The 21,842-nt window shown below is 36.5% G+C and overlaps 4 protein-coding genes across 5 annotated transcripts; all 4 read right to left on the reverse strand.

Moving 5' to 3' along the window:
- Positions 1-1,871: 1,871 nt before the first annotated feature.
- LOC108841085 (putative pentatricopeptide repeat-containing protein At1g28020) lies at positions 1,872-3,375 on the reverse strand. The gene is made up of 2 exons (XM_018613863.2): positions 2,958-3,375; positions 1,872-2,867 (listed from the first exon to the last, which is right to left on the reverse strand). Exons 1-2 carry the CDS (start codon positions 3,234-3,236, stop codon positions 2,034-2,036), a joined length of 1,113 nt encoding a protein of 370 aa, XP_018469365.1. The 5' UTR covers positions 3,237-3,375; the 3' UTR covers positions 1,872-2,033.
- A 162-nt stretch (positions 3,376-3,537) lies between these two features.
- On the reverse strand, positions 3,538-13,293 carry LOC108842195 (myosin-14). The gene is made up of 39 exons (XM_018615034.2): positions 12,938-13,293; positions 12,505-12,630; positions 12,232-12,375; positions 11,999-12,144; positions 11,743-11,899; positions 11,567-11,625; positions 11,337-11,496; positions 10,908-11,057; positions 10,690-10,826; positions 10,446-10,592; positions 10,228-10,329; positions 9,824-9,881; positions 9,644-9,745; positions 9,516-9,553; positions 9,231-9,357; positions 8,968-9,138; positions 8,748-8,879; positions 8,563-8,672; positions 8,425-8,485; positions 8,138-8,315; positions 7,836-8,041; positions 7,595-7,714; positions 7,199-7,297; positions 6,877-7,089; positions 6,663-6,802; positions 6,468-6,567; positions 6,351-6,395; positions 6,190-6,267; positions 5,927-6,097; positions 5,611-5,754; positions 5,326-5,526; positions 5,109-5,237; positions 4,942-5,012; positions 4,773-4,872; positions 4,633-4,689; positions 4,494-4,550; positions 4,313-4,393; positions 4,156-4,238; positions 3,538-4,073 (listed from the first exon to the last, which is right to left on the reverse strand). Exons 1-39 carry the CDS (start codon positions 12,938-12,940, stop codon positions 3,962-3,964), a joined length of 4,515 nt encoding a protein of 1,504 aa, XP_018470536.1. The 5' UTR covers positions 12,941-13,293; the 3' UTR covers positions 3,538-3,961.
- An 858-nt stretch (positions 13,294-14,151) lies between these two features.
- On the reverse strand, positions 14,152-17,029 carry LOC108842196 (uncharacterized). Of its 2 annotated transcripts, none has more exons than XM_018615036.2 (13): positions 16,875-17,029; positions 16,707-16,779; positions 16,539-16,628; positions 16,373-16,450; positions 16,216-16,290; positions 16,086-16,138; positions 15,828-15,978; positions 15,493-15,603; positions 15,264-15,390; positions 15,081-15,178; positions 14,859-14,997; positions 14,698-14,750; positions 14,152-14,438 (listed from the first exon to the last, which is right to left on the reverse strand). In XM_018615036.2, the coding sequence occupies exons 1-13, from the start codon at positions 16,955-16,957 to the stop codon at positions 14,355-14,357; spliced, it is 1,215 nt and encodes a 404-aa protein (XP_018470538.1). In that variant the 5' UTR covers positions 16,958-17,029; the 3' UTR covers positions 14,152-14,354. The 2 variants fall into 2 exon arrangements, with proteins under 2 accessions (XP_018470538.1, XP_018470537.1); XM_018615035.2 differs by having other exon boundaries at positions 16,857-17,013.
- A 1,162-nt stretch (positions 17,030-18,191) lies between these two features.
- LOC108840668 (uncharacterized) lies at positions 18,192-18,896 on the reverse strand. The gene is given in 3 exon segments (XM_018613495.2): positions 18,192-18,467; positions 18,469-18,538; positions 18,665-18,896. Coding segments are annotated over 3 exon segments (342 nt in total). The 5' UTR covers positions 18,751-18,896; the 3' UTR covers positions 18,192-18,281.
- Between the last annotated feature and the right edge of the window lie 2,946 nt (positions 18,897-21,842).

The following is a 21,842-nucleotide window of genomic DNA, read 5'->3' on the forward strand; positions in this document are numbered from 1 at the left end:
ATATCTTCAGAACTTTTAAATATCTCATTAAGCAATCCTTACGACTTTAAAAGTCAACTAATATTTATTGTTATTAACCGATTGGGGAATATTGGCCCACTTTAGCAATGAAGATTTGATTATCCATATAGGAAGAAAAAACAAAAATGTAAACTTGAAATGTACCACGACCACGAGGGAGATGGTGTTAATTCATCATGCGTGCCATATTGCAAGAAAGAAAGAAAAACATACAAAAGTCTATTTTCTTATGGTCCCTCCGGTTAGGGAAGTAGCTCAATATGGTCCTGGGATGATCCAAGTGGACTCCTTTCCAATAACTTCATCAATTTGTAACTTAACATTTTACAAAAAAGAATCATCATCAATTTGTTCTCCATTTATTTCATTGGGAGGTTTGTTCATGTGACTAAATTAAAGGTGAGAATTTCATTGCACACGTAACGTAATATTATATGGGATACAAACTATTTACTGCTATTGAAAATATTTAAGTTGTAAATTTCAAGAATTTTCTAGCCATTTATAAATTCTTGGTGGGATTTATTACTTTAAAAAGAAACCAAATCATCTAATTTTAAATGAGGCTCTAGAATTATTAATAAAAATCATGGTAAATCTCAGTTAACCCGTTGATAAAAAAATATCCCAAGTCACCTAAATATCAAAAAGTTACTAAAACTTATTTTGGTAGCCCTAAATAGAACTTTGGTAACCAAAAAACTAAATAATATTTAACGGTAATTTTACACACACACACATATATACTCATGAGATAGATTTTTCATCAACAGTATTTTAATATTTTTAATATAGTTTGTCAATGCTACTTATGGTTATAATAATTAATAAATATGAAAGCCAGATTTGTGTAATATGCAAAAAGTTTGAATAGACTCAAATCAAGCTAAGAAATTGTTCTATTTGTCCACGGAACTGCAAAGCTTTTTCTTTTTCGGTGGTGATGGATTTGTTGAAAATAATGGAGATCCTCTACTCTTGGAACTAATTTCTTTAATAAAAAGAAACTAATTTTTATCGTCTTCTTAACTGTAAAGAGGCATGCAAGAGTTTTCTTAAGTCTGATGATTTAATAATTGCATGCGGTATCATACAATATTTTTCTTTTTTGGTAATCTATCTATAAATGTAACTGTAGGAGAAAAGAATAAACTAAACTTGAAAAGAAAAGACAAAACTTGAAAAAGAAAAGACAAAATTTGTTGTGGTACGCTGTTAATTAAGACCAAAATGAGTTCTGAAACCGCAGAAATTATCGAATGGAGCATCGTAGCATTCATCATCGTCTTGTTTGGTTTGATATCGTGGTGGCTTAGCATTATATTCCGGAATAATGATAACTGTTGTGGTGATGGTTAGGTGATTCAAAAATATTTTAACATTTTAAGCAATGCGTTTGAAGATACAAACTACTTGATTTCCTACTATTTTCGAATGTCGATTTGAAGAAGCAATAATAAGTAGTTCTTTTAAAAGATTTTGCTAACCGGGTAAACTATAATAGGATTTTAGGATTATCTCCGCCTCTCCGGTTATTACAAAAAAATAGGCAGTTCCGGTGGTGTATTTATTTTCCTTATTTTTATTTATTGAAACAACTATTTATTCTTCTTTTTCTTGAAAAAGATGGATTTAAATATAAGCACGAGTTTTCTAAATAAAACTGTGTGTAAAGTTATATATGTAGAATTTGTTAAATAGATACACACACACACACACCTATTGTCCCAATCCAATACACCTTTCGCGAGTGTATGGATTATGAAACTATGATGTGTAAACTCTTCAGCTAACCCTTGATTCAATTACTCCACATACCAGGTTTGAAGCAACTCAGTGACAAAGATTATGAACGACAAAAGATGGATACTTTTTTTCTTGAAAGAGCTTTAACTAATGGTTATACGATTTCTTAAAAAAAAAAATTGGAAAACTACATAGAGGTCTTCACATGCGAGTCATAATACTCTGCACATTGCACACTCGAGACAATGGACTTCATCAATGTTTGATTAGTTTCTTAGTCTTCTCTCCATCCCCAAAGCATGATATCCAGAGATCAAAGTATTAGGGATGCTAGCATCGAACGGGAGACCTCCAAGCTCCCACTCTCTATATATCACCTCTGCACCTTCCATGTCTCCTATACTCGAGAGCGCGCTTATCACAGCTCTATACCCTTCGTTACTCGAACCCGCGTTCTTGTGAAGCTCCCAAATCCTATACACATCCTCTCTCTCTCCCACGTCTCCATACACACTCATCAGCGCCTCGTAAGCCGGCTTCCTTGACGCACAATCAACCAAAAGCTCTGTTCTATGCAGCATAGCCAAGGACTTTTCAGTCGAACCTGACTTCAAGTAAGCCTTTGCCATGTCGATGCACGTTCCCCACTCCAGTTTGATTCTCTGGTTGCTGCTCAGGAACTTCTCCATGGCCTTGATGTCGGATACAGCTGCGTAGACCAAGAGTGCGTGGTTCGCTGTGAGATCATCCGGCTCGACGTTGTTGTCTTCCATCTCGGTCAGGAGGTTGTTGACATCGCCGTGGCGTTTCAGTGGACTGTAGAGAGATAGCATTAGGTTGTATGGGGTAGGTTTCAAGAGGAAACCTAGATCTCTCATCTTCTCGAAAACAGCTTCTGCTTTATCAAGAGTGTTGTTGTTTCTTGCGTATAAAGTTAACAGAGTTGTGTAGACAGTGTAGTCCTTCATGGTCTCAGGGATGGTTTCGAAGAACCTCTCTGCTTCTTTCAGACCTAGAACAGTGTCTATCAACAGAACCCTAGATGCAACATCTTCCGGAAACAGAGTATAGACACGATGTGAACTCATCCATTCTGATATCTAGCAACCAAACAAAGAAATATAATTAATATGATAATTAGAATATAATTTAAAGATAAACGAAGGAAGAGTTGTGTTAGGTTTTAATACCTGGAGGGCATGGGAGAAATGTTCGGAATCTTGGAGCTTCTTGATGATGCATCTTAGGTCAGAAGGCTTCACTTGATTACCTTGTTCTCGCCATTGCTCAAGGGCTTGAACGACTGGTGTCTTCTGATCTAGAGCTGTAGCGATACGAAGTAGCAAAGGGTTGTTGTTACGGAGAGGAGAAACTAGGGTTCCTGCGTGGCGAATGGAGATAGGAGCAATGTTGGAAGGCTGAATCCGCCTTGCTTGTTGGCCAAGAAGTTTCATCGTATGCCTCATCATATTAGGAGAGATAGAGAGAGATTTGTTGATAATGTTATCTTTAATCGATGTATCGAATATATAACGGTGAAGATATATGCTTGTGTAGCACGGGTTTGATGTTAGTTTAGGTTTTGCTTCCCCGGCAAGTTGAGGACTCAAAATAGTAAAAGTATTACTGATTCTCATTTTATGATTTGTAAATATCACAAATAAATAAAATAATATAAGAAAAAGAGGTTCGTTAAAAGTTCTCCACCAGATTGTGTTGATGACAGAATGGTAATATCATTAAAAAATTATGATAAAAAACAATGGTAAATACAATTATAATAATAAATCCATTATAAACAAAAATACCCACTTATGTCGCTTCCTTTTATACAAATCCAAAAGATGAGTTGTATATCTTTCCTCTAACAACTGGTGCATTACCAGATTTAAACCACCAGAAAATTAAAATTAAAGTGGTACCAAGAAGAAAGTAAGAGAAACTGCACAAGACGAACAAAACATAAGAGTTTCTCTCTTTTTCTCCCAGCCAGAGCATATAGGGAGCTTGAGGAACTTCTGGGATGAATCAGAGACAAAAAAAAATAACAAAGAAAATGAAGAATCATTCAATCTATCAATGTCTCGCCAATAACGGTGACGGGAAAAACAAATTTGGAAATCTCCAGCGACATTTTGTTCTTGAAGAGACAGAGTAGTACACCAGCAGCTTCTTTTTTTGGTACTTAACCCCATTATAGCAAGAAACTGAAAGCTGGGTTTTCTTCAAGCTCTTCAGCTGGTTTCATTTCTGCAAAATCCTTATCTTGCATTGAACTCGATAGATCCTCTGTCGTGAATGGAATGCTGAGCAGGAAAATAAAAATAAAAATTAGAACCGCTCAATAAACAGAGCTAAACAAATTTTGATTTAGGATAATTGTGTTACCTAGAATCTTCGTCTAACAAGAAGGCGCTGCTGTCAGCGTCGTTGGAATCCTCTATCATAAGCACTCTCATGCTTGAAATCACCTGTCAGAGCAAGAGCATAATCACGGTTAGAACGAGATAAAAGAGTGAAAGCTATTTTTGCATAAAAAGCTTACATCTTGGGATACACTTCTTGTGTTGTAGCTGTCATCCCAATACAGCGTACATATTCTGTAAAGTTGCTGGACACTAAGGATCTGCAACATGACATTCGAATTCAGAAGCAAAATTCTTATACATGTGCATAATGTCCGTCTAAAACAAGAGTATAAGGGTCAGGCCGATAGTGGGACTCACGGGGCATAAATCAAGTGCGATGTCATCGTACGAGATTCTGAACTTCTTATGGATTACCTGTTGGAATATGCCAATTCAAATGAGAAACTGCACAACCTCCCATCACCAGATATATCAGAGGAAGTGTAAGAGCACATACCAAAAATCCAACAGCTTGCCTGATATGTTTAAGTTCATCCCAGGATGAGCCAGCATACTGCAATCCAAAAGGTCTAATGAGACAAACTGCTCATTAATTTTTATTTCAAAAAGTAGAAAGAAAGATTTGCTAGGGAATACTTCTTCTTTTGTTTCAGCACACCATTCCTCTAACAATGTCAAACCAGATTTTACGTACTCTCCGTTGCTAAATGTACAACATTCTCGTCGCAACAGGAGGCTGCAGAAAAATAATGAACCCCGTTACAGGAACAACTAGTTGACAAAAGACAGTACAACATTATCTTACCTGTTAAATAATTGGACATTGATGAAGGAGAATGTCTGAGTAAATATCTTTTGGATAAGAACCGGAGGAACCTGAAAGTGAAAAAAAATATATATAAGAATTTCCACACACACAATTAGAAAGAAAACGTGACTGGCAAAAGACAAGTTTTTTTGGATTTCCCATACAAAGTTCTCCTTCAGTGTGTTTAGAAGTGCGTATAAGCCGTCAATAATTCCCTTCCAATGCTCTAAAGGAGAATCCTTTCCCAATGACTTTGCAGAACGTAGCGAACGTCCCGTTGAGGTTCGTGGTGCCTATACAGGTTCGTTCATAGCAGACCACTTTACATACGAAGATAAGAAGACTAATAGTATCAAAAGTAAAAAAAAGATCTTAGCCCACCTGGATGCAAAGGGAAAGCAAAGCTTGCAACTCGTTTTTCAGGTTATCCCGAATCATTCCAAATATCTTTTCTACGTAAGCTGTAAGCTGCTGTTTGAAAAGCAAAGCTGGATCCTTGGCCTCAACCGGGCGAATCACTGCAGCCGCTGCAGCTGCTGCTGCTGCAGAAGTCTCGGCAGAGGAAGGCGCTGAACGGAAACCCTGGTATATCAGAAGACAATGCTTCAGAATACTAAAATGGATTTGGAACAAAAAAATTCATTAATATATAAAAGGCATATATACCATGGCCATTCTTCCAAACAAGGAAGTCGAAACAGGTGGTTTTCGCTGTTGAGTGGCACCGGGTTTCAGACTTTGTTGGATCATGAACAACAAGGTTGAAGTATTGGACAACCAATATGCCAAATGCTCGTTGTCATCATCATCCTGATAGTAAAAATCAAAGCAAATCAAGCGTGAGTACCAATAATATACGTTTCACAGGAAGCAGCACCATATTACACTGTTTCAGATTATTGACGAAAAAAATGGGTACAATATCCCATCCTTGGGTAACACCAATGTCTTAACTATAAAGACTTGACATGTAATTCAGTACCTTGATAGCAGAACCAATCATTTGAACAAGACGATCAAACACGTTGGTTCTTTCAGCTTCAAAGGATTTCCAATGAAGGAGGCACTTGTATATAGTAAACGCCGCTACAGGCTTCCCCTGGTTGAATCCAATGTTCTTTGTAACGCAGTTGATAAGAGCACCAACATTCTCCTATTGCAAGAAAAAATACCTCTCTTCAATCAGAGAAGACACATCTGACAGATCAGAAACACAGAATATAGCAAATAAACTGAACAGCATACATGTTGACGTTCCTTTTGCAAACTCCGAGCCTTTGCATCAGATTCTTGGGTTCTTGCTAGTGTTTCAATCTCAGCCCCCTGCACAAATGTAGTTAAAGACATACAAAGAGATTGGAACATAATTCAGGGGAAAAGGGAAAGAAAGTTAAGACGCGACTTACATTGATCAGACTTTCTTTGCTAGAAAAGTGACCATTTTGTGAATTCTACAAGCAGGAGAGCACTACTTTAATTATCAAGATTCCGGAGAAAGCAAAGTATATTTTTCTCAGATATACCTTAGCTGGAGTCGGAGGGAGTTGTCCTGATGTGTGTAAGAGGGATTTTTGCCTCAATATTTGGTTTTCAGATTCCACATTCAATATTTTTTCTTGAAGTCTGCAGATGAACATGTGAAAAACGTATGCTTAATATCGAGTGCTAATGGGATCTTCGTGAATTAGTTAAGAGAATCAGAGATGCATAGTGAGTACTCGTGCACAGCTTTTTTCAAATTGACAATTGTAGTTTCAGCCTCTACAGCCTGCTTGAGCCTCTCCTCACTTAGTTTCCTGGTCTTCTCGAATTTTTCCTCGGTTTCGATAATCTTCTGGTCTAATGAACTTACCTGTTTCTGAAATCAAATGAAAAATAAGAAATATGAAACCTTCCTTAAGAAAATACAATAAAACAGAGTTAACTTCCTACCTTAAGCCTTTCGTTTTCACTAGTTAGCTTCTCCACCAGCTCTGTGTCAACTACAGGAACCTCCTGCAACACAGGAACAATTTCTGCCGTCTTTTTAGCAGCTTCCATTTCCTGTATGAGCAAGGCTTTGGTTTCCTTGAATTGAAGTTTCATTTCATCCAATGATGATCGCAGTTTTGCATTTTCTTGTGTTTTACTTTCTTCCATGTCCGTCTAAATCGTTAAAGCCACAAAAAAAGATGACTGATATGTTTAACATCTGAATCCATTATATGCCATACAAAAGCTTTTGGAAGAGACTAAAATTTCTCTATTAACTTACCCTCATGCGTTTCTCTAGCTGCAGTCTCCAGGTGAGCTCTTCCACTTGTTTCTCAAGCTTATTCTTGGCAGCTTGAAGAGCTCCCGTTTCCTTTGCAGCCTGCACGAAATATGAAGGTATAATTGATATTCATATTATTGGAAAAATCCAACCTCTTCTGCCTAAGTTACGACAACACTCAAACGCCAGGGATAACTTCTAGCTGCTAGCAATCGCGTCAAGAGAGCCAGCGCAACTTTAAAACCCCAGTTAGTCCAGTATGTAAGCGCGTGTAATCCGGTTATATAAGCTCATATCAAACTCATTATCTCTAATTGTTAGAAGTGCCATATACTACGCCTAGAACGAGAAGTGGTGCACAAAGAGGATGTACACAAAAATGAAGAGAAAGCTCACCGTCTTAAGCCTCCGCAATTCTTTACGGGCTAATCTTGCTCTCCATGCACTTTGTGTTGTCACTGCTGCTTTCTTTAGCCTCCGGTAGTGCAACTGGGCCAGGAATTTGCGGCAATGGCTCTGTTATATACAAAGAGAACAAATTAAAAGTCATGAAAAGGAAGAAACACTCGAGACGTCTAGTAGATGAAGCCAACAAGAAAAAGACATGTCGTCTATTCAACAGGAACGTGTTCAGAACCTGAATAATAATTGCCGCCTTGTTCTGCCTTTGGAACCGTAGCTCGTCACGAGAAACCATGCCACGTATACCTGATTGGATGGAAACAGCAGCAAAATATAATTCCTTGTAAGACTTCCTGGAAAGGTGCATCCGAATCTCTCTCTGAATCTCCAAAACAGCAGCTTCTCTGCGCAATCTATCATAGATATGTCGAGAAAGTTGACCTATTTTAACGGATAACAAAGCAGAGATGAACAATTAGTAATATTTCAAACTGCCTAAGTAGTAAATTGGATGTTATTTTCGAACTTTAAGAGTACCTCTGCACACAGCCTGCATATTTACTGCAGCCTTGCGGAGCATCATTAAATTCTTGCGGAACAAGTAGGAGCGGAATTTCCTCTGGATGCTGGTCGCTGCTCTGCCTAAGACTTCATTCCTCCGAGCATCTAAGTCAGCCATCTGTCCAGCCCTAAGGAAAACCTTCGTCTTACCAATCTGTGAAAAGAAAGGGTATCATAAAACGTGGATAATTCAGACGTCTCATCAGAGTATTACAGCTCAGCTACATTGCAAGTTTTCCAAATTAGGCGCTTAAAAAATGTACCTGGTATCCTTCGAGGCCAACTTTTTCAAGAAGTTTCTTGCAGCCAGCTACATCATCAGAACTAAACACGCCAACGAAAAGTTAAAACGCTTTCAACATCTAGGAAGTTTCCATACACTAAATCAAAGAGAGGGAAACCTGTTATCCGAAACTTCAGGAGCAAGGACACTAAATCTCTCAAGAAATTCTTCAAAATGTTTCCGAGTAGGAAATCCAGCACAGCTAATCCTGATTGCCTCCATAACACCCTGAAAGATGCATATTCGGATTTAAAACTATAACAAGCACATTTGTTAAATAAACCAAAAATGTGGAAATCCCACCCCACATCGGAGCTGTTGCAAAACATTTTGGTTCTCAAAGATCAAAGGCTTTAGAAGATTATTAGGTTTCACGCAACGAATATAGTGAGGCTCGGTAGTGCTCAGCGTTTCAAGCAATGTCATCAATTGTTGCTGCAACAAGTAAGAAAGTGACTTCAGTAATCATGAGATTAAAATTAAACAGAATAATTTCTGTATAGAACTACGTCATTTACAGCACCTTAAATCGTGTTCCAATCGATGAGAACTTTGACTTTTTGTTAGCATCTTCTGCAAGAAGAGGAAAGAGACATGAAACAAAGGTGCACTTCGAAGCATTTAGCAGAGCCTGATGCTCGGCAACAACGTAATCTTTGTTCTTCTCCAGGAACTGTTCGGTCTGATAAGTGACCTGAAAATACGATTCATTCAGGTCTCAGCAACTAGTTTTTGGGGAATTACTGCACTATAAATATTCACAACGTCAAGGCAAGTGTAACTCACGTCACCAGCGTAGTGGCAAATTGTGAAGTCCGTGCGAGATAATTTTGGCTTACTAAAGTGCTTGTGATCTTTAAACGTCTGATACATCTTTTCAGCAAATGTTTCATGAGTTGATCTTGGAAACATGCTGCATGATACAGGTAGAGAATTTGGATATGAAACAAGACAGACAATACATGCTGAAGAATACAAATTCAAGTGCTCAGTTCAAGTGAAATTTTGATATGAAAGGAGAAAGAGAAAACACATGCTGAACAATATAAATACAAATTCTTAGAGCCATACCAAGCCTCATCCAGGAGAGCAATGATACCACCAGGTTTCTGAGACATAACAAAAATAATAATGAGAAGTGTTTGATATAAATATTATTCAATAAAACGCAGCAGCTAAAACATGGTGAAACTAGCAACCTTTTCGATAAGCTCCAAAATATCTTTATTATCTACGAATTCAATGTAGCTCCAATCAATTTCTTCTTTGTTATATTCATCTTGTTCCATTTTGAATACGTGCTGCCCAGATGAAAAATCATGATAATTATTAGGGACAAATCAGGTTAAAGAACGGCAGCATTTTAACGATGAACAAACCTGATTAAAATGTTGCTGAAGTTTCTCATTCGTCAAATTGATGCAAAATTGCTCAAAACTGCAAAGCGCATGCAATATAAAGCAATTTTCAAGGAAATAACAAGCAAAATCGGTTTGACATTTTCACTTCACTTCCATTTAGAAAGAGAGAAAACCAGCACTTTGGAGTTGACTACCCTTTATTAAAAATGATTAGAAATATGCCGTACCCTAAATTAACCAATATTGACTACCCTTTCCACTGCTTGCTAAAACTAGAAATCTATTGGGAACCAACAAACTACAGAACAGAACTATCACGTGAGAATGTTGAGACTTATATTTTATATCAGGCTAAGTTCCATAATGTTTCTCTAAGGTGGTTCGTTTCCCCCTATCAAACAAAAGGCATACCGCTTAAGCACCTGTTTGTCTTGAAACTCTCAAATCCATATATATCTAGCACTCCAATTAAATATTTTGAATCAGGATCTTGTCCAATTGAATTATTGATCTTGTCCACAATCCTGAAAGAGAAATAGAACAAGTTAAGAAAATTAAACTAAACAAAAGTTTGCGTATCTGTAAAGAAAGAGAAGCATCCAGCTACTAAAAAATCCGAATGTATCAGTATTAGGCATACCAATCAAACAATCTTGAATAGACAGTTTTTGCTAATGCATCTCTGCTGAGTGCCGCAGATTCTGGATCCAGCCATTTCGTGATGCTTTCATCACGTGTCACAATAACACGTTTACAAAGAGAATCTTCCAGTGCCTGCTCATCGCACCTGATGAAATCCAAGAAGTAAGGAATGACAAATGAATAAGTTTCAGGAAAGACGCTTTTCACATTTGAAAGTCATAAATAATGGATAAGTTACTGACATGAAAAGCTCAGCTGCAGTCTTCAGATGGTAGTTGGACTTCTCATCTTTTGGGGCTGATGAGTCTGCTTCTTTTCCTTTTCCAAATTCAATATTACCTAGATGAAGAATAGCAGCCACAACTCGAAATATTGCTTCCTGACATAACATTTATATCAAAATACATCCATATGTCAATACCATAATTACTACTAAAGCAATAACCAAAAAAAACCCTACCTGCTCCTCTGAATTAATTCCAACAACATCCATTGCCTTTCTAGTTTCATGATACTCCTTCGAATCATCCATTCTCTCCAGATCGATGCACTGAGACTGATTCAGGTAATGAAATGTTCTTGGATCCGCCAGTTTCCATTTTTTAATGTCCTGATTAATTATTAGGAAAAGGAAAATAAGAAAACATCAAGTCAATAATTTCGAAGACACATCCTTAATGAACTGCACAATTTTATTGATACATTTCCAACTGGACCGTAATAAAGCTTAAGAGAGCATATACACGCAATTGAGGTTAAAAGAACTGTTAGAAGTTCGTTTAAATGCTATTATTACAGTTGAGTAAAGAGCAAAGTATGAACTATATGCTCCAGTGAGTAGAACGCTTACAAGGGAAACACTTTAAAAGGAGAGATTAACTATATGTACCTCAGGTGGTGCAGCACAAAGCATGTAAAAACAGTGATAGTTCCTCTCAGGATCTGAGACCTGGCAAACACGCGATCTCTCTAACAAATAAGTCCTGATAGCAGCTCCCGATATCCTTCCCCTTTCATCGAACTGAATCTCCACAAATTTTCCAAACCGACTGCAACATGATAATGATCAAGAACATGAATTAATAGGTGAGAGGTTATTCAACACAAGAAAATATGTACCTCGAATTGTTGTTCCTAACAGTCTTTGCGTTTCCAAATGCTTCTAGAACAGGGTTGGACTGCATACAAAGAAAAGATAAACATATCTAAGAAAGGTTTTTCTTATCGACTTCAATAAAATCTGACTTTGAAAAATCCAGAAGGTCTATATACTAAAAGATGGTGCCATAGATAACCTCTAAAACTTTCTTCTCGACACTCCTTCCTTCAGAAACAGCTCGACCTCCCATGTCCGCCAGATACTGCATGAGCAATTTAGTAGTCTCGGTCTTCCCTGCTCCACTTTCACCACTTACCAAAATTGACTGACTAATGCCCTGATTTTTCATTTGCCTAATCCCCAGTGGAAAACAAGCCGAGGTAAGCCAAACAGGAAACAACCAGTAACAAAATGGAAAAAAAATAAACTCCAAAATGATAATGGCAGGACACCTGTAAGCTGCATCCGCAACAGCAAACGGGTGGGGGCTCAGTTCTCCAAGGGCTGCACCTTTATATTGTTGCATCATATGACTGGAGTAAAGATGCGGCAATCTTCTAAACGGGTTAACAGCAATCAGAATATTCCCTGTGTAAGTCTGGAACAAGGTATATACATTAGCCCAAAGTGAAAGAGAATATTGAGTTTCAAGATGCACAGAGGAAATCTCAAATAAAGAACTGACATATATCTCGTTGATATCAAATCTAGATTTCATATTTTCGAGGACTCCTGGTTCATGTAAATACGCTAGCCTTGTCATATCATCCACTCCAGAAGCTGGAGCTTCAACATCTTTTGGGTATGCATTTGAAACTTTAACAGCCACCTAAAAAATATTCCAACAATATATAAAAAAAAATCGTTTAAAACAAACTTAATCTTCGTATAAAAATATACATACAAAGTAAAAACGTAAAATTCAATAATATTTATGACGTGTGGTTAAAACATATACCGTCTTCCCGGAGGAACATTTGACCTTGATATCATTTCCATTGACCTCAATAACTTTACCGTCTATCCAGGCCTCCTCTGGATCTTCCACCCAAACGGAAGAGCCAACACTAACTGTTGTACAAGCCTGCCAAATAAATCAATCTCCACCTCAGCTTTAATGTAACTGCTAAAATGTAGAATGAGCATTGAAACTAATCGGATCATCTTCATAAGGTAACATGAGGAGTCCTAGCTCAAACTATTCAATCAAAGGTCAAAAATCACGGATCAATGGAAAAGTCTACATAGGAACCAATTTGAGCATTCGAATTAAATAAATTAGATCATCGGAAAAAATCAGTTAAACTTGAGGTTAGCTAAAAAGTCTCCGATAGCGACTCTCATCATAAGAGACAAACACAATCGCTCGTGAAATATAATAAAATAAATACCATTTTGCACCGGAGATTAAGATTTAATCAGATCAGAAACTATTTTGCTTGGTTTTGGATCTAAACGCATGAGTTTCCTCCGAGAAGAGACGATCGCTAACAAACTCCAAACGTCTGTTTGTAACTTAAACGCAGGGAAGCAGATGAACTCTGCAAACTCGCAAAAACCAAGCAATGATTCTAAGAATAAGAGCGATTGATTCAAATGGCAAGTAGGTGTGAGAGCTTAGAAATCTTCTTCAAGCCAACCAAAAAAAAAATCAAATAAATTCAAGTCTGCACGAGAAGAAATCGGGTAATAAGCAAGCCCATCTTTTGGTCTGCTTTCCTTTGTTTTTTTAGATTTTCTTCCGTCTTTCTTTTTCCCAATAGTGTGATTAAGTCGTGGGGGCTTTTACTTCCGTAATTAAGGTAAGTAAGCGTTAATTTACCATTCAATTCCTAACATACCCTTAATAATGACTCCAGAATGTTAATAAATTATTTGGTCCACACTTTCTCTTCTTCCATTATTTTGCTTGCTCTGGAAAAAATAAAATGCCAACTAGCGCTGTGGATTTTGTAATGTAAACATGATGGATACAATAGTATCTTACAAACTATACTAATAAATATTAAAATTCTGATAATTGATAATGTAATTACTAAACTTTGATCTTGTTGACCAAAAAACAAAACAGTAGATATTTATTTGGGGTTCAAAGTTTAGGAATGGGCAATTAATTACTTAAAGGACATTCCAAGTTCCAAAAGGCTTGAAAATATTTTGACTGAAGGGTGAACAATTAATCAGGTGTACGAATCGTGAGGAGAAGACTCATTGCGATTTAAGAAACCACTTGACACTTCGGTCAATTATAGTTAACCATAGCCCAGTTATTTTGACATGAAACATTTGCTTCTTTCACGGCCCACACACCGATCATCTCGCCGTCAGTAAGCTCGTCAACAACACGGCAATGGGTCCATGGTTTTAGACACCAATCAGATAGGCGCGTGGAACTCAGCAGTTATTATGATTTTTGATTTTGTCTTTACAAATACAGAGTGTTAACATCGTCAAGTGGATAGATGGAGTGACGACACACACAGATAAGTAGAGCGTGGGCGTGGCATTGTAGCTCTCGGTGCAATCCTAGCCGTTAATAATAAAACGCATTTATCAGACGCGATCAACAAGGTTGAAGCGTTCTCTTATTGCTTAGTAAATGCCATTTACTAGTTTAAAATATTAACCACCACTTCATATAGTGTATGTTTCGTTTTACAACAAAACAAAGTCAAACCTGACATGGATATTAGTATTTGACACCAAGTCTTTGTTGATTTAATACGTATTAAGTTTTAAATATGGGAAAGTGGGCAATGGGGTAAGTGACTTGGAAAAAGATAAAAGGAACATAGAACGTTGAAGTTGTCAAACCAGAAAGGGTTTAAGTCGGGGATCAGTACGGTGAGGAAGACCAGTGCGAGCTCCCAAAGCTCGGCAGTTGCAAGCAGCCTGCAAGACAAATACATGGTTACAAAGATCGGTCTGAAAATGTTATATGTATGCTTCATCTGGAAAAGAGCGGTTCAGTGAGACTAGAAAAACATTGGACACAGTGACCATTTATGGCAACCACAGATTAGTCTGTGTTTCGGTTTATGATTAGGAAACTCGGTTCTCCAAAAATAAGTCATAGGGTCGCATGATTTATACGGGGAAAAGATGTAAAACAGAGGTTCTGTGAAATATGTTTTCGGTTTAGGAGAGTTACCACTTGAGTAGCGAACGGTAGCATCTTCTCTGGGGGCATGCCGGCGCATAAGGCTACAGACAGAGGTAACAAGTAGAGATAGGTCAGTAAATGTTTAAGAATTTGGGTTTTGGTTTCTGATTACACAGTGAGTGTATAATGTATCTTGGCAAATCTTTTACCATAAAGAACTGCTCCTATGAATGCGTCGCCTGCACCGGTGGTGTCAACAAGCTCTTCTGGAGGAATTTTCTCTGCTGTTCCGAGAAACAGTCTTCCGCTCAGTGTTCCTATCCCGTTGGCCTTTAGCTTAGCTGTCTCCTGCGAGAAAATATGTGTGGAAAAGTTTGGATTGTCTTCCATTCAGTTGATAAGCTATTTTAGGAGATGGAACGTTTGGTTACCGATGAAACGCATGTTGGAAGTGTTGCGGTCGAGTCTGATCTTTGCTTCAGAGACTCCACCAAACTCTCAATGTCTATCTCTTTGGATTCTGATGTTTCTGTTGAAGTTGGGAACCCAGTGAAAGGATGATGAAAAGAAAAGAAAAGCTTATAGTGAGTGACATGACGTCTCGGGTTTATTACCTGTTGAATCTCTCTGGATCATTAAGCATCCTTCTTCACCTAAGGTTACGATCACAAACTTCAGTTTCGGCAATCTCAACATCATGGACCCAAGCGCACATGGAATGGAAGACGCTTCTGTCCATGCCTGTGCGACGTGAGAGACTGAGAATTTTCAGCCTCAAAAGCTGAGAAGAGATGTTGGAAAAGAAAAAAAAACTAAAATAACAGAGACATAGGCTTAGCTAACCTGAGGGAATTTTGCTGTGCAGACAACGTAATCGGCGAGTTGCAAGAGATCATCTAATCCATCTCTTTTCTTCTCTGCATCAACTAATATAGGTATCTTCTTCTGACTTGCCTGCTCTGGATAAAAGCAACAAGCAAAAAACGAAATAAACACGTAGGATGTGCGGCATATTATGTTTTTATAGGCAAAGAAGAGAGAAACAACCAAAAACCTCTAACATGGTCAACTTATCACAACGACTAATCTTACATACATATCAAATCACGCTTTGTATTTTGTTGTACTTGAGAGAAATCAAGAATCAGGTAAAGGCATGAGATCAAGCACATGCTTACCTCGTTTGCAATCACCAATGCGGTTTCGTGTAATCTTACATCAAAATATGCAATGCTTGCTCTGTCTAGAGCAGATAACATGGTCGAGTGAGGAAGATCAGTTGGCACCATGGGTGGATATCCAGGCGTATGAATACAAGTACGCGTTTGCCTGAATAAAAGAAAATTAGAAAAAGCAAACAGCACTCCAAAACTAACTATATTTACGAAGATGAAACATATCCCCCAAAATTCGCAAAAAAATAAAAAAACACTCACGTTTGTTTATCAACAATGACGTAGGTAAACGGAGTATTGCCCTCTTTAGAGACCTAGTATGAGATCAGATTATCAAAAAAAAAGCTTAAAACAAAAAATCATATAGAATACAATAAGGTCTGAGGATTACCACAAGAAAGGAAGTATCAACACCATCGGATTGAAGCTCTTCCAATATACCTTTTCCTTGAGAGTCATTAGCTACCTAAACATGTAGTTTTTTTTTTCTCATTACTAATCAATTAATAACAATACTCAATAACTGTTGAATCTGCTCATTACCTTACCTTACTAATCAGCCTACAAGTCAAACCCAGACGAGCTGCGCAAGTCAACGCGTTTCCAGCATTGCCCCCTCCTTGTACCTGAAACACTCAAAACACAGTTCCTAAACCCTAAATCACAACCAGAATAGAAGAAGATCCTGGAGAGAGAGAGTTGAAAGAGTACTACCTTGAGGCTAGTGCTTCGGATCTTGTCATCGGGATTAGGATAAGAATCCACCGTCGCCAGGAAATCCACAGTGGTTCCCCCACAACCAAGCTAACACGAAGACGGCAACTCTCTTAATAATCGCGATTCAAGTCAAACCTCAAAGAAGAATACGAATCGGAAACTCACGACAATGCCGTTATCCGGCGGAGGAGGAGGAGTAGTAGATTCGATGGAGGAAGAAGACATTCTAGTCCTGAAACTGAATCATACAGAGGAAGAGAGAAGAATCATATTAGAAACTCGGTGAGAGCATACGGAGATTGCAATCGACGCTCTAGAAACGGAGAAAGCGACCTCGTGAACCGACGACGGGAGGAGGACGGAAGAGAGACGCCGGAGAAGAGAGGAAGAGGTGTGAGATGAGTGAAACACATCATTTTTTTGTTTCGGCCCTTTTCTTTGTATCTAATCTGAGCGAGGTGTCAGTTCTGTGCAGAGTGTCAGACACTAGTAACCAGATGTTTTTAAATTCAGATCGACCGGCCGGTTCGATCCATGGAACCGAGAGTCGGATAAAATATCGATTTAGAAGTGTACCAGAAGAACCTTCCAAGTGAGTCAGAAGGTTTGCTTGATAAAAAGCATTCACTATGGCTGTGTGTTTCCTAATTCCTACCCATATTTTATTCATGTTGTATATTAACCGAGAAAATCAGAGGCTTTATTTTTCGCATTTTCTGACTAAATTGATTATCATTTCTTTGTGGAATTAATTCGATGAATAATGTAAAAGTACATCTCAGTTCCTAACGTATGACTTGTGCAAAATCACGCTTAGAAGTTAGAACCCACATTGATCAAAAAAAAAAAAGTTAGAACCCACACCGATTAATGGGCATATCATTCAGAGGTGTTGAGTCTAGCTACACAAATGTAAGAAGAATCTTATATCTGCCAAACCTGTTTTATGCTGATCAACATTAATCAAAAGTTTTAAGAAATACTCCTGCTACATAAGTTGAAATATGTGTCCTTTCTATTTCCGTTAACCAAATTTAAAACGTATCTTTATTTCATTCATCTTACTTTACATATAAGAAATTTTTGTTTACTACGTATTCATCTTATATACGATCCATTTCTCTTCATTCTAGTCAGTTTTCGTATTCCTCGTATTATATACGATTCCATCAGTCGATGCCTTTAGAGAACGAGACTATAAAGATGATCTGATAGAGTTTTAGTTTCAATACTACTCTGGGTTGGTAATTAAACGTCACGTTTGTTTGATAAATGGAATCAATGGGTACTTCTCTTCAAAACTCTGATTTCTTTATGATCAATGTAGAAAATATGGAAAGTTGACTGGTCAGCGGATCTAAGACATGAAAAATCATTATAGCAAAGGTGTAAAGTGACAAATAAAGAAGATCGCATCTTGTTGACTAAGAGAATCCAACGTTTACGGTTTAAGAAATTTCCCTAACGTTTGAATTAACTTAAAAATATTCCATGCTTGTGAACACCTTGAAATCGTAGTATCGTGTAGAAAAATTTGCTACCACGACGACGATGTATAGGTCTTCCCTCCTTAATTATCTCAGACCTATTCGAATTTAACTTTGATGTTTACTCATGCTTGAACTGTGAGATACTTGTTTAATTACGTGATTCTTAATGCGCACAAGTCTATATAAAACCCCAAACAAAATGAACATAAAATATAACAATGGTAACAAATCAAAACAAAGAAGTGAAGAACTAATTGGGGCGGAATATGTAATGTTTGTCAACGGAAAGAGATACATCCCAAGTACAAGAAAGTTCCTTGGGAAAAGTGACAATATCACCTGCTCCAAACTCTACACACCACTCTACTCCTGTATCCAATGATGACGATGATGCTGCTGTTGATGATGATGATGATTTAGGGTAAACCTTAACTTTTACCCTTCACAATGTAACATATCTCTTCTGCTTCGTATTTCAAATGGTACTTCCCTGGTGAACATCCCCACCTTCGTTCCCCAACCAAAAAAGAAAAAAAATTAGTTTGTTCGTCTTGTAATTTGTTCTCATGCAATCGATCTCACTCCACCCAATATAAAGAATTCAGAAAAGCAAAAATAATCGATTGGTCTTACTTGGGCCATGACTTGATCTTCAGTTCATCAAGACGATCTTGAGATGGATTTTTCTCGACGATGATTCTTGGATTTTGATCAGCCATTTACTATTTATTACCTCCTTATCTTCTAATCAAATATTTGGTATTTTCAATAAAATTAAAAAAGAGAGAGGAGAAACATGAGAATCACAATAGAAGATAACTTAAATATAGTGTGTAGTTGTTAAAGCTTTCTTTGTGACGTATTTATTCAGTCAAGATATGGGGTGGAGTAAGAAAGAAGAAATATCTTTATTAAGTATTGACTAGAAAACAAAAATCTAAATCAATATTTATCATTCATATAAAAATCTAAAACAATATTTACTTTCATATCAATGAATGATAATAACGATTAATATGATTAGACTTAACTATATAACACTTCGTATGAAAGTTCTATTGGTCTATTTGACAAATAATTCATCAATGCTTTTACTAGGTATAAGTTTCAAACCCTATAAAATGAAATTATATAAATTAACAGGAAAGTAATTTACAAGAAATCGACATAAACTGTAAAATTTCATAAAACATGTATAATTGTCATTACAAAGTTATGTGTAATATTTTTCGTAATTTGTATTTTATAATAGTTTAATTATCCGGCTTTAAAAAATTATAATAGCATTTTCTTTTGTCAATCAAAGAGCATCTAAGATCTAACCATGTAGGGATGGGGTATTTAAACATATTTTTTTAGTGACATGCATGTGTATTTTGGTTCCACTGGTCAAAAGGTTTGACTGAGAATCCTGTTTGACCATCACGTGGCGGAGCCTGATTGGTTCTTGGAGTACAGTATCTGACTAGATAAGGGAATCGATGGTTATCGAAGATACCGACATAAATACTCACAAGTCATTTTGTAGGCACTTTTGATTTTTGTCTCTTCCTTTGCATTTCTTTGCAAACAAGCCCCCTCGTAAATTCTTTCCTACAAAATAACACATATATTTGACATTATTTTTACATTTTATCTTTTTTTTTTTTTTTACAGTAAGGATATGAGGTTAATGGCTGTGAGATAGGAAAACAGTTTTCAGTTTTTTAATCTTCACTATTGTTATTTATGTTTTTGCCAATTGTTTAATACTCCTTCCATTTCACTTTACCTTACTCGTGGTTTTCGTTTTAGATTACTGCACAACAATTAAAAAAGGTTAGCAAGCCCTTTATCAAAAAAAAAAAAAAAACAATCAAAAAAGGCAAAGTTTTTAATTTTTTTTGGCTCTTTTGCCTTAAACCTTTCCTTTGATAATTATATCAAAGTTTTTAATCTTCACTATTGTTAATTATGTTTATGCACAAATCTGTTTGCATATCTCTTTCCAGTTCCCATGTGAGCGATTGTTTTTAGCTTTGCCTTTTTTGATTGTCGTCTTTTATGCATGGGGAGGTGAATCATGTCTTCGCACAAAAAAAAAGAGGATGAATCATGTCCATTGTACTGGTGTCTTATTTGCACGTGTCTTCATAACTTTTCCTAATATGTTTCGAATTTAAAACATTACTGTTTACAACAATGTCTTCAAAATATATAAGATGTATCATGTGAAACTAGCTTTAACAAGAAGTCACTACTGGTCGATCTCTGATACTATTTTCTTCATCGAAACATAAAACTAAGACCATATGATTAGATTTCCATATTAACGCGACGTTAGCTAACGACTCCGGAACAAAGCCTGCTTAGTGCAAGCCTTCATGTACATTTAATCTCATCATTTGATCCTAAATAAGTAAATATAATTGCACCCAGCTTAAACACCCATCTCTTCCAATATCGTGGACAAGATTGTTTGGTTCTAACCAAGTCCTCTTGGCCCAGTGGTGAAGGAGTACCCGTTCCTCGAAGCAACGTGTCCCCGCCCTGGGTTCGAGTGCACTTGGCCACCGAGCTTGAAAATGGTATCTCGGGCCTCAGGACCACCTTCGGGTAGATAGTCGGTCGGCCAAATTCCGAACCGGAGACCTGATTAAAAAAAAAAAAAAAAAAGATTGTTTGGTTCCAAGAAAAAGATCTGCATTTTATTGCGTAAGGTGTTCCTTTATTGGCGTCTAATGACGTATTAGGAAACATGCCGAGAACTGGCACTCCTGGCAGACTTCTTGAATTATACTTTTAGGTGTACTTTGCATTTTTCATAGTTTTCGTGTTTTCAGTTTCTTTTGTGGTCTCTTATCTTCCTATACATTAAAAAAGAAGTCATTTTAGTGATTTCTGCTTACGTGGCGATCATACAAGACACTCTCGAATTAATTCTTATAATCTTATTGGTCGATTTTTTTTTAATTTCTTTTTGAATTATTTTTTTCCATCGGCCAAACCTTTCCAAAAACACATACCATGTAATTAATATAGTTATATACGTTTTTAACTAATCGATATATATTTCAAAGGTACTATTATGGTAACTTAATAATGACACCAATGCAAATATATTAGAGTATTGGTAATTTTAAAAAAACCATAATATGTTTAGAGTAATGGTAATTTTAAAAAAATCATATTAGAGTATTAGTAATTTAAAATAATTTAAAATGTCTCAGAAACTATAATTTATGAGAAAAGAAATTAGAAGAAACCATAATATGTTATTATTTACCGATCACGAGATCATAATTATTATAGTAAAAAAATTGTTATTGAAATCTAATGAAATCATAATATGTGTAAAAAATGAAACATAATAATTATTATAATTCCGGACATGAAAACTTAATAATGACACCAATGCAATATATTAGAGTATTGGTAATTTAAAAAAAACCATATTATGTTTAGAGTAATGGTAATTTTAAAAAAATCATATTAGAGTATTAGTAATTTAAAATAATTTAAAATGTCTCAGAAACTATAATTTATGAGAAAATAAATTAGAAAAAACCATAATCCTCCTATATATTAAAAGAGAAGTACATTAGACACGTGGCGCTCACACAGTTCTTCTCACGAAAATTCTCGCGATTCTATTGGTCGAATTTTTCTATTTTTTCTTTTTGATTTATTTTTCTACTCGAGTTTTAAATTGGAAAGTCACATTAATTGTTAATCGCACTAATAATTTCTTGCGCAAGAATCGTAATAAATGTCGACCATTAATCATAGCTTGCAGAACAATTTTAATAAATATCGACTAATCATTAAATGT

Source organism: Raphanus sativus, chromosome 2 (genome assembly GCF_000801105.2).
Source record: "Raphanus sativus cultivar WK10039 chromosome 2, ASM80110v3, whole genome shotgun sequence".
Lineage (NCBI taxonomy): Eukaryota > Viridiplantae > Streptophyta > Magnoliopsida > Brassicales > Brassicaceae > Raphanus > Raphanus sativus.

What these genes read in the sequence shown, in the direction of transcription:
- LOC108842196 (XM_018615035.2), bottom strand. Translation starts at nt 16,957, where the DNA reads ATGATGTGTTTCACTCATCTCACACCTCTTCCTCTCTTCTCCGGCGTC. An exon ending in GATCCAGAGAGATTCAACAG is followed by an intron (nt 15,179 to 15,263) that starts GTAATAAACCCG and finishes CAACTTCAACAG; the next exon opens with AAACATCAGAATCCAAAGAG. An exon ending in TACCGTTCGCTACTCAAGTG is followed by an intron (nt 14,439 to 14,697) that starts GTAACTCTCCTA and finishes TTTGTCTTGCAG; the next exon opens with GCTGCTTGCAACTGCCGAGC.
- LOC108842195 (XM_018615034.2), bottom strand. An exon ending in TGCAACAGCTCCGATGTGGG is followed by an intron (nt 8,673 to 8,747) that starts GTGGGATTTCCA and finishes TGCATCTTTCAG; the next exon opens with GGTGTTATGGAGGCAATCAG. An exon ending in TATGCAGGCTGTGTGCAGAG is followed by an intron (nt 8,042 to 8,137) that starts GTACTCTTAAAG and finishes CCGTTAAAATAG; the next exon opens with GTCAACTTTCTCGACATATC.
- LOC108841085 (XM_018613863.2), bottom strand. Translation starts at nt 3,236, where the DNA reads ATGATGAGGCATACGATGAAACTTCTTGGCCAACAAGCAAGGCGGATT. An exon ending in ATTTCTCCCATGCCCTCCAG is followed by an intron (nt 2,868 to 2,957) that starts GTATTAAAACCT and finishes TTTGGTTGCTAG; the next exon opens with ATATCAGAATGGATGAGTTC.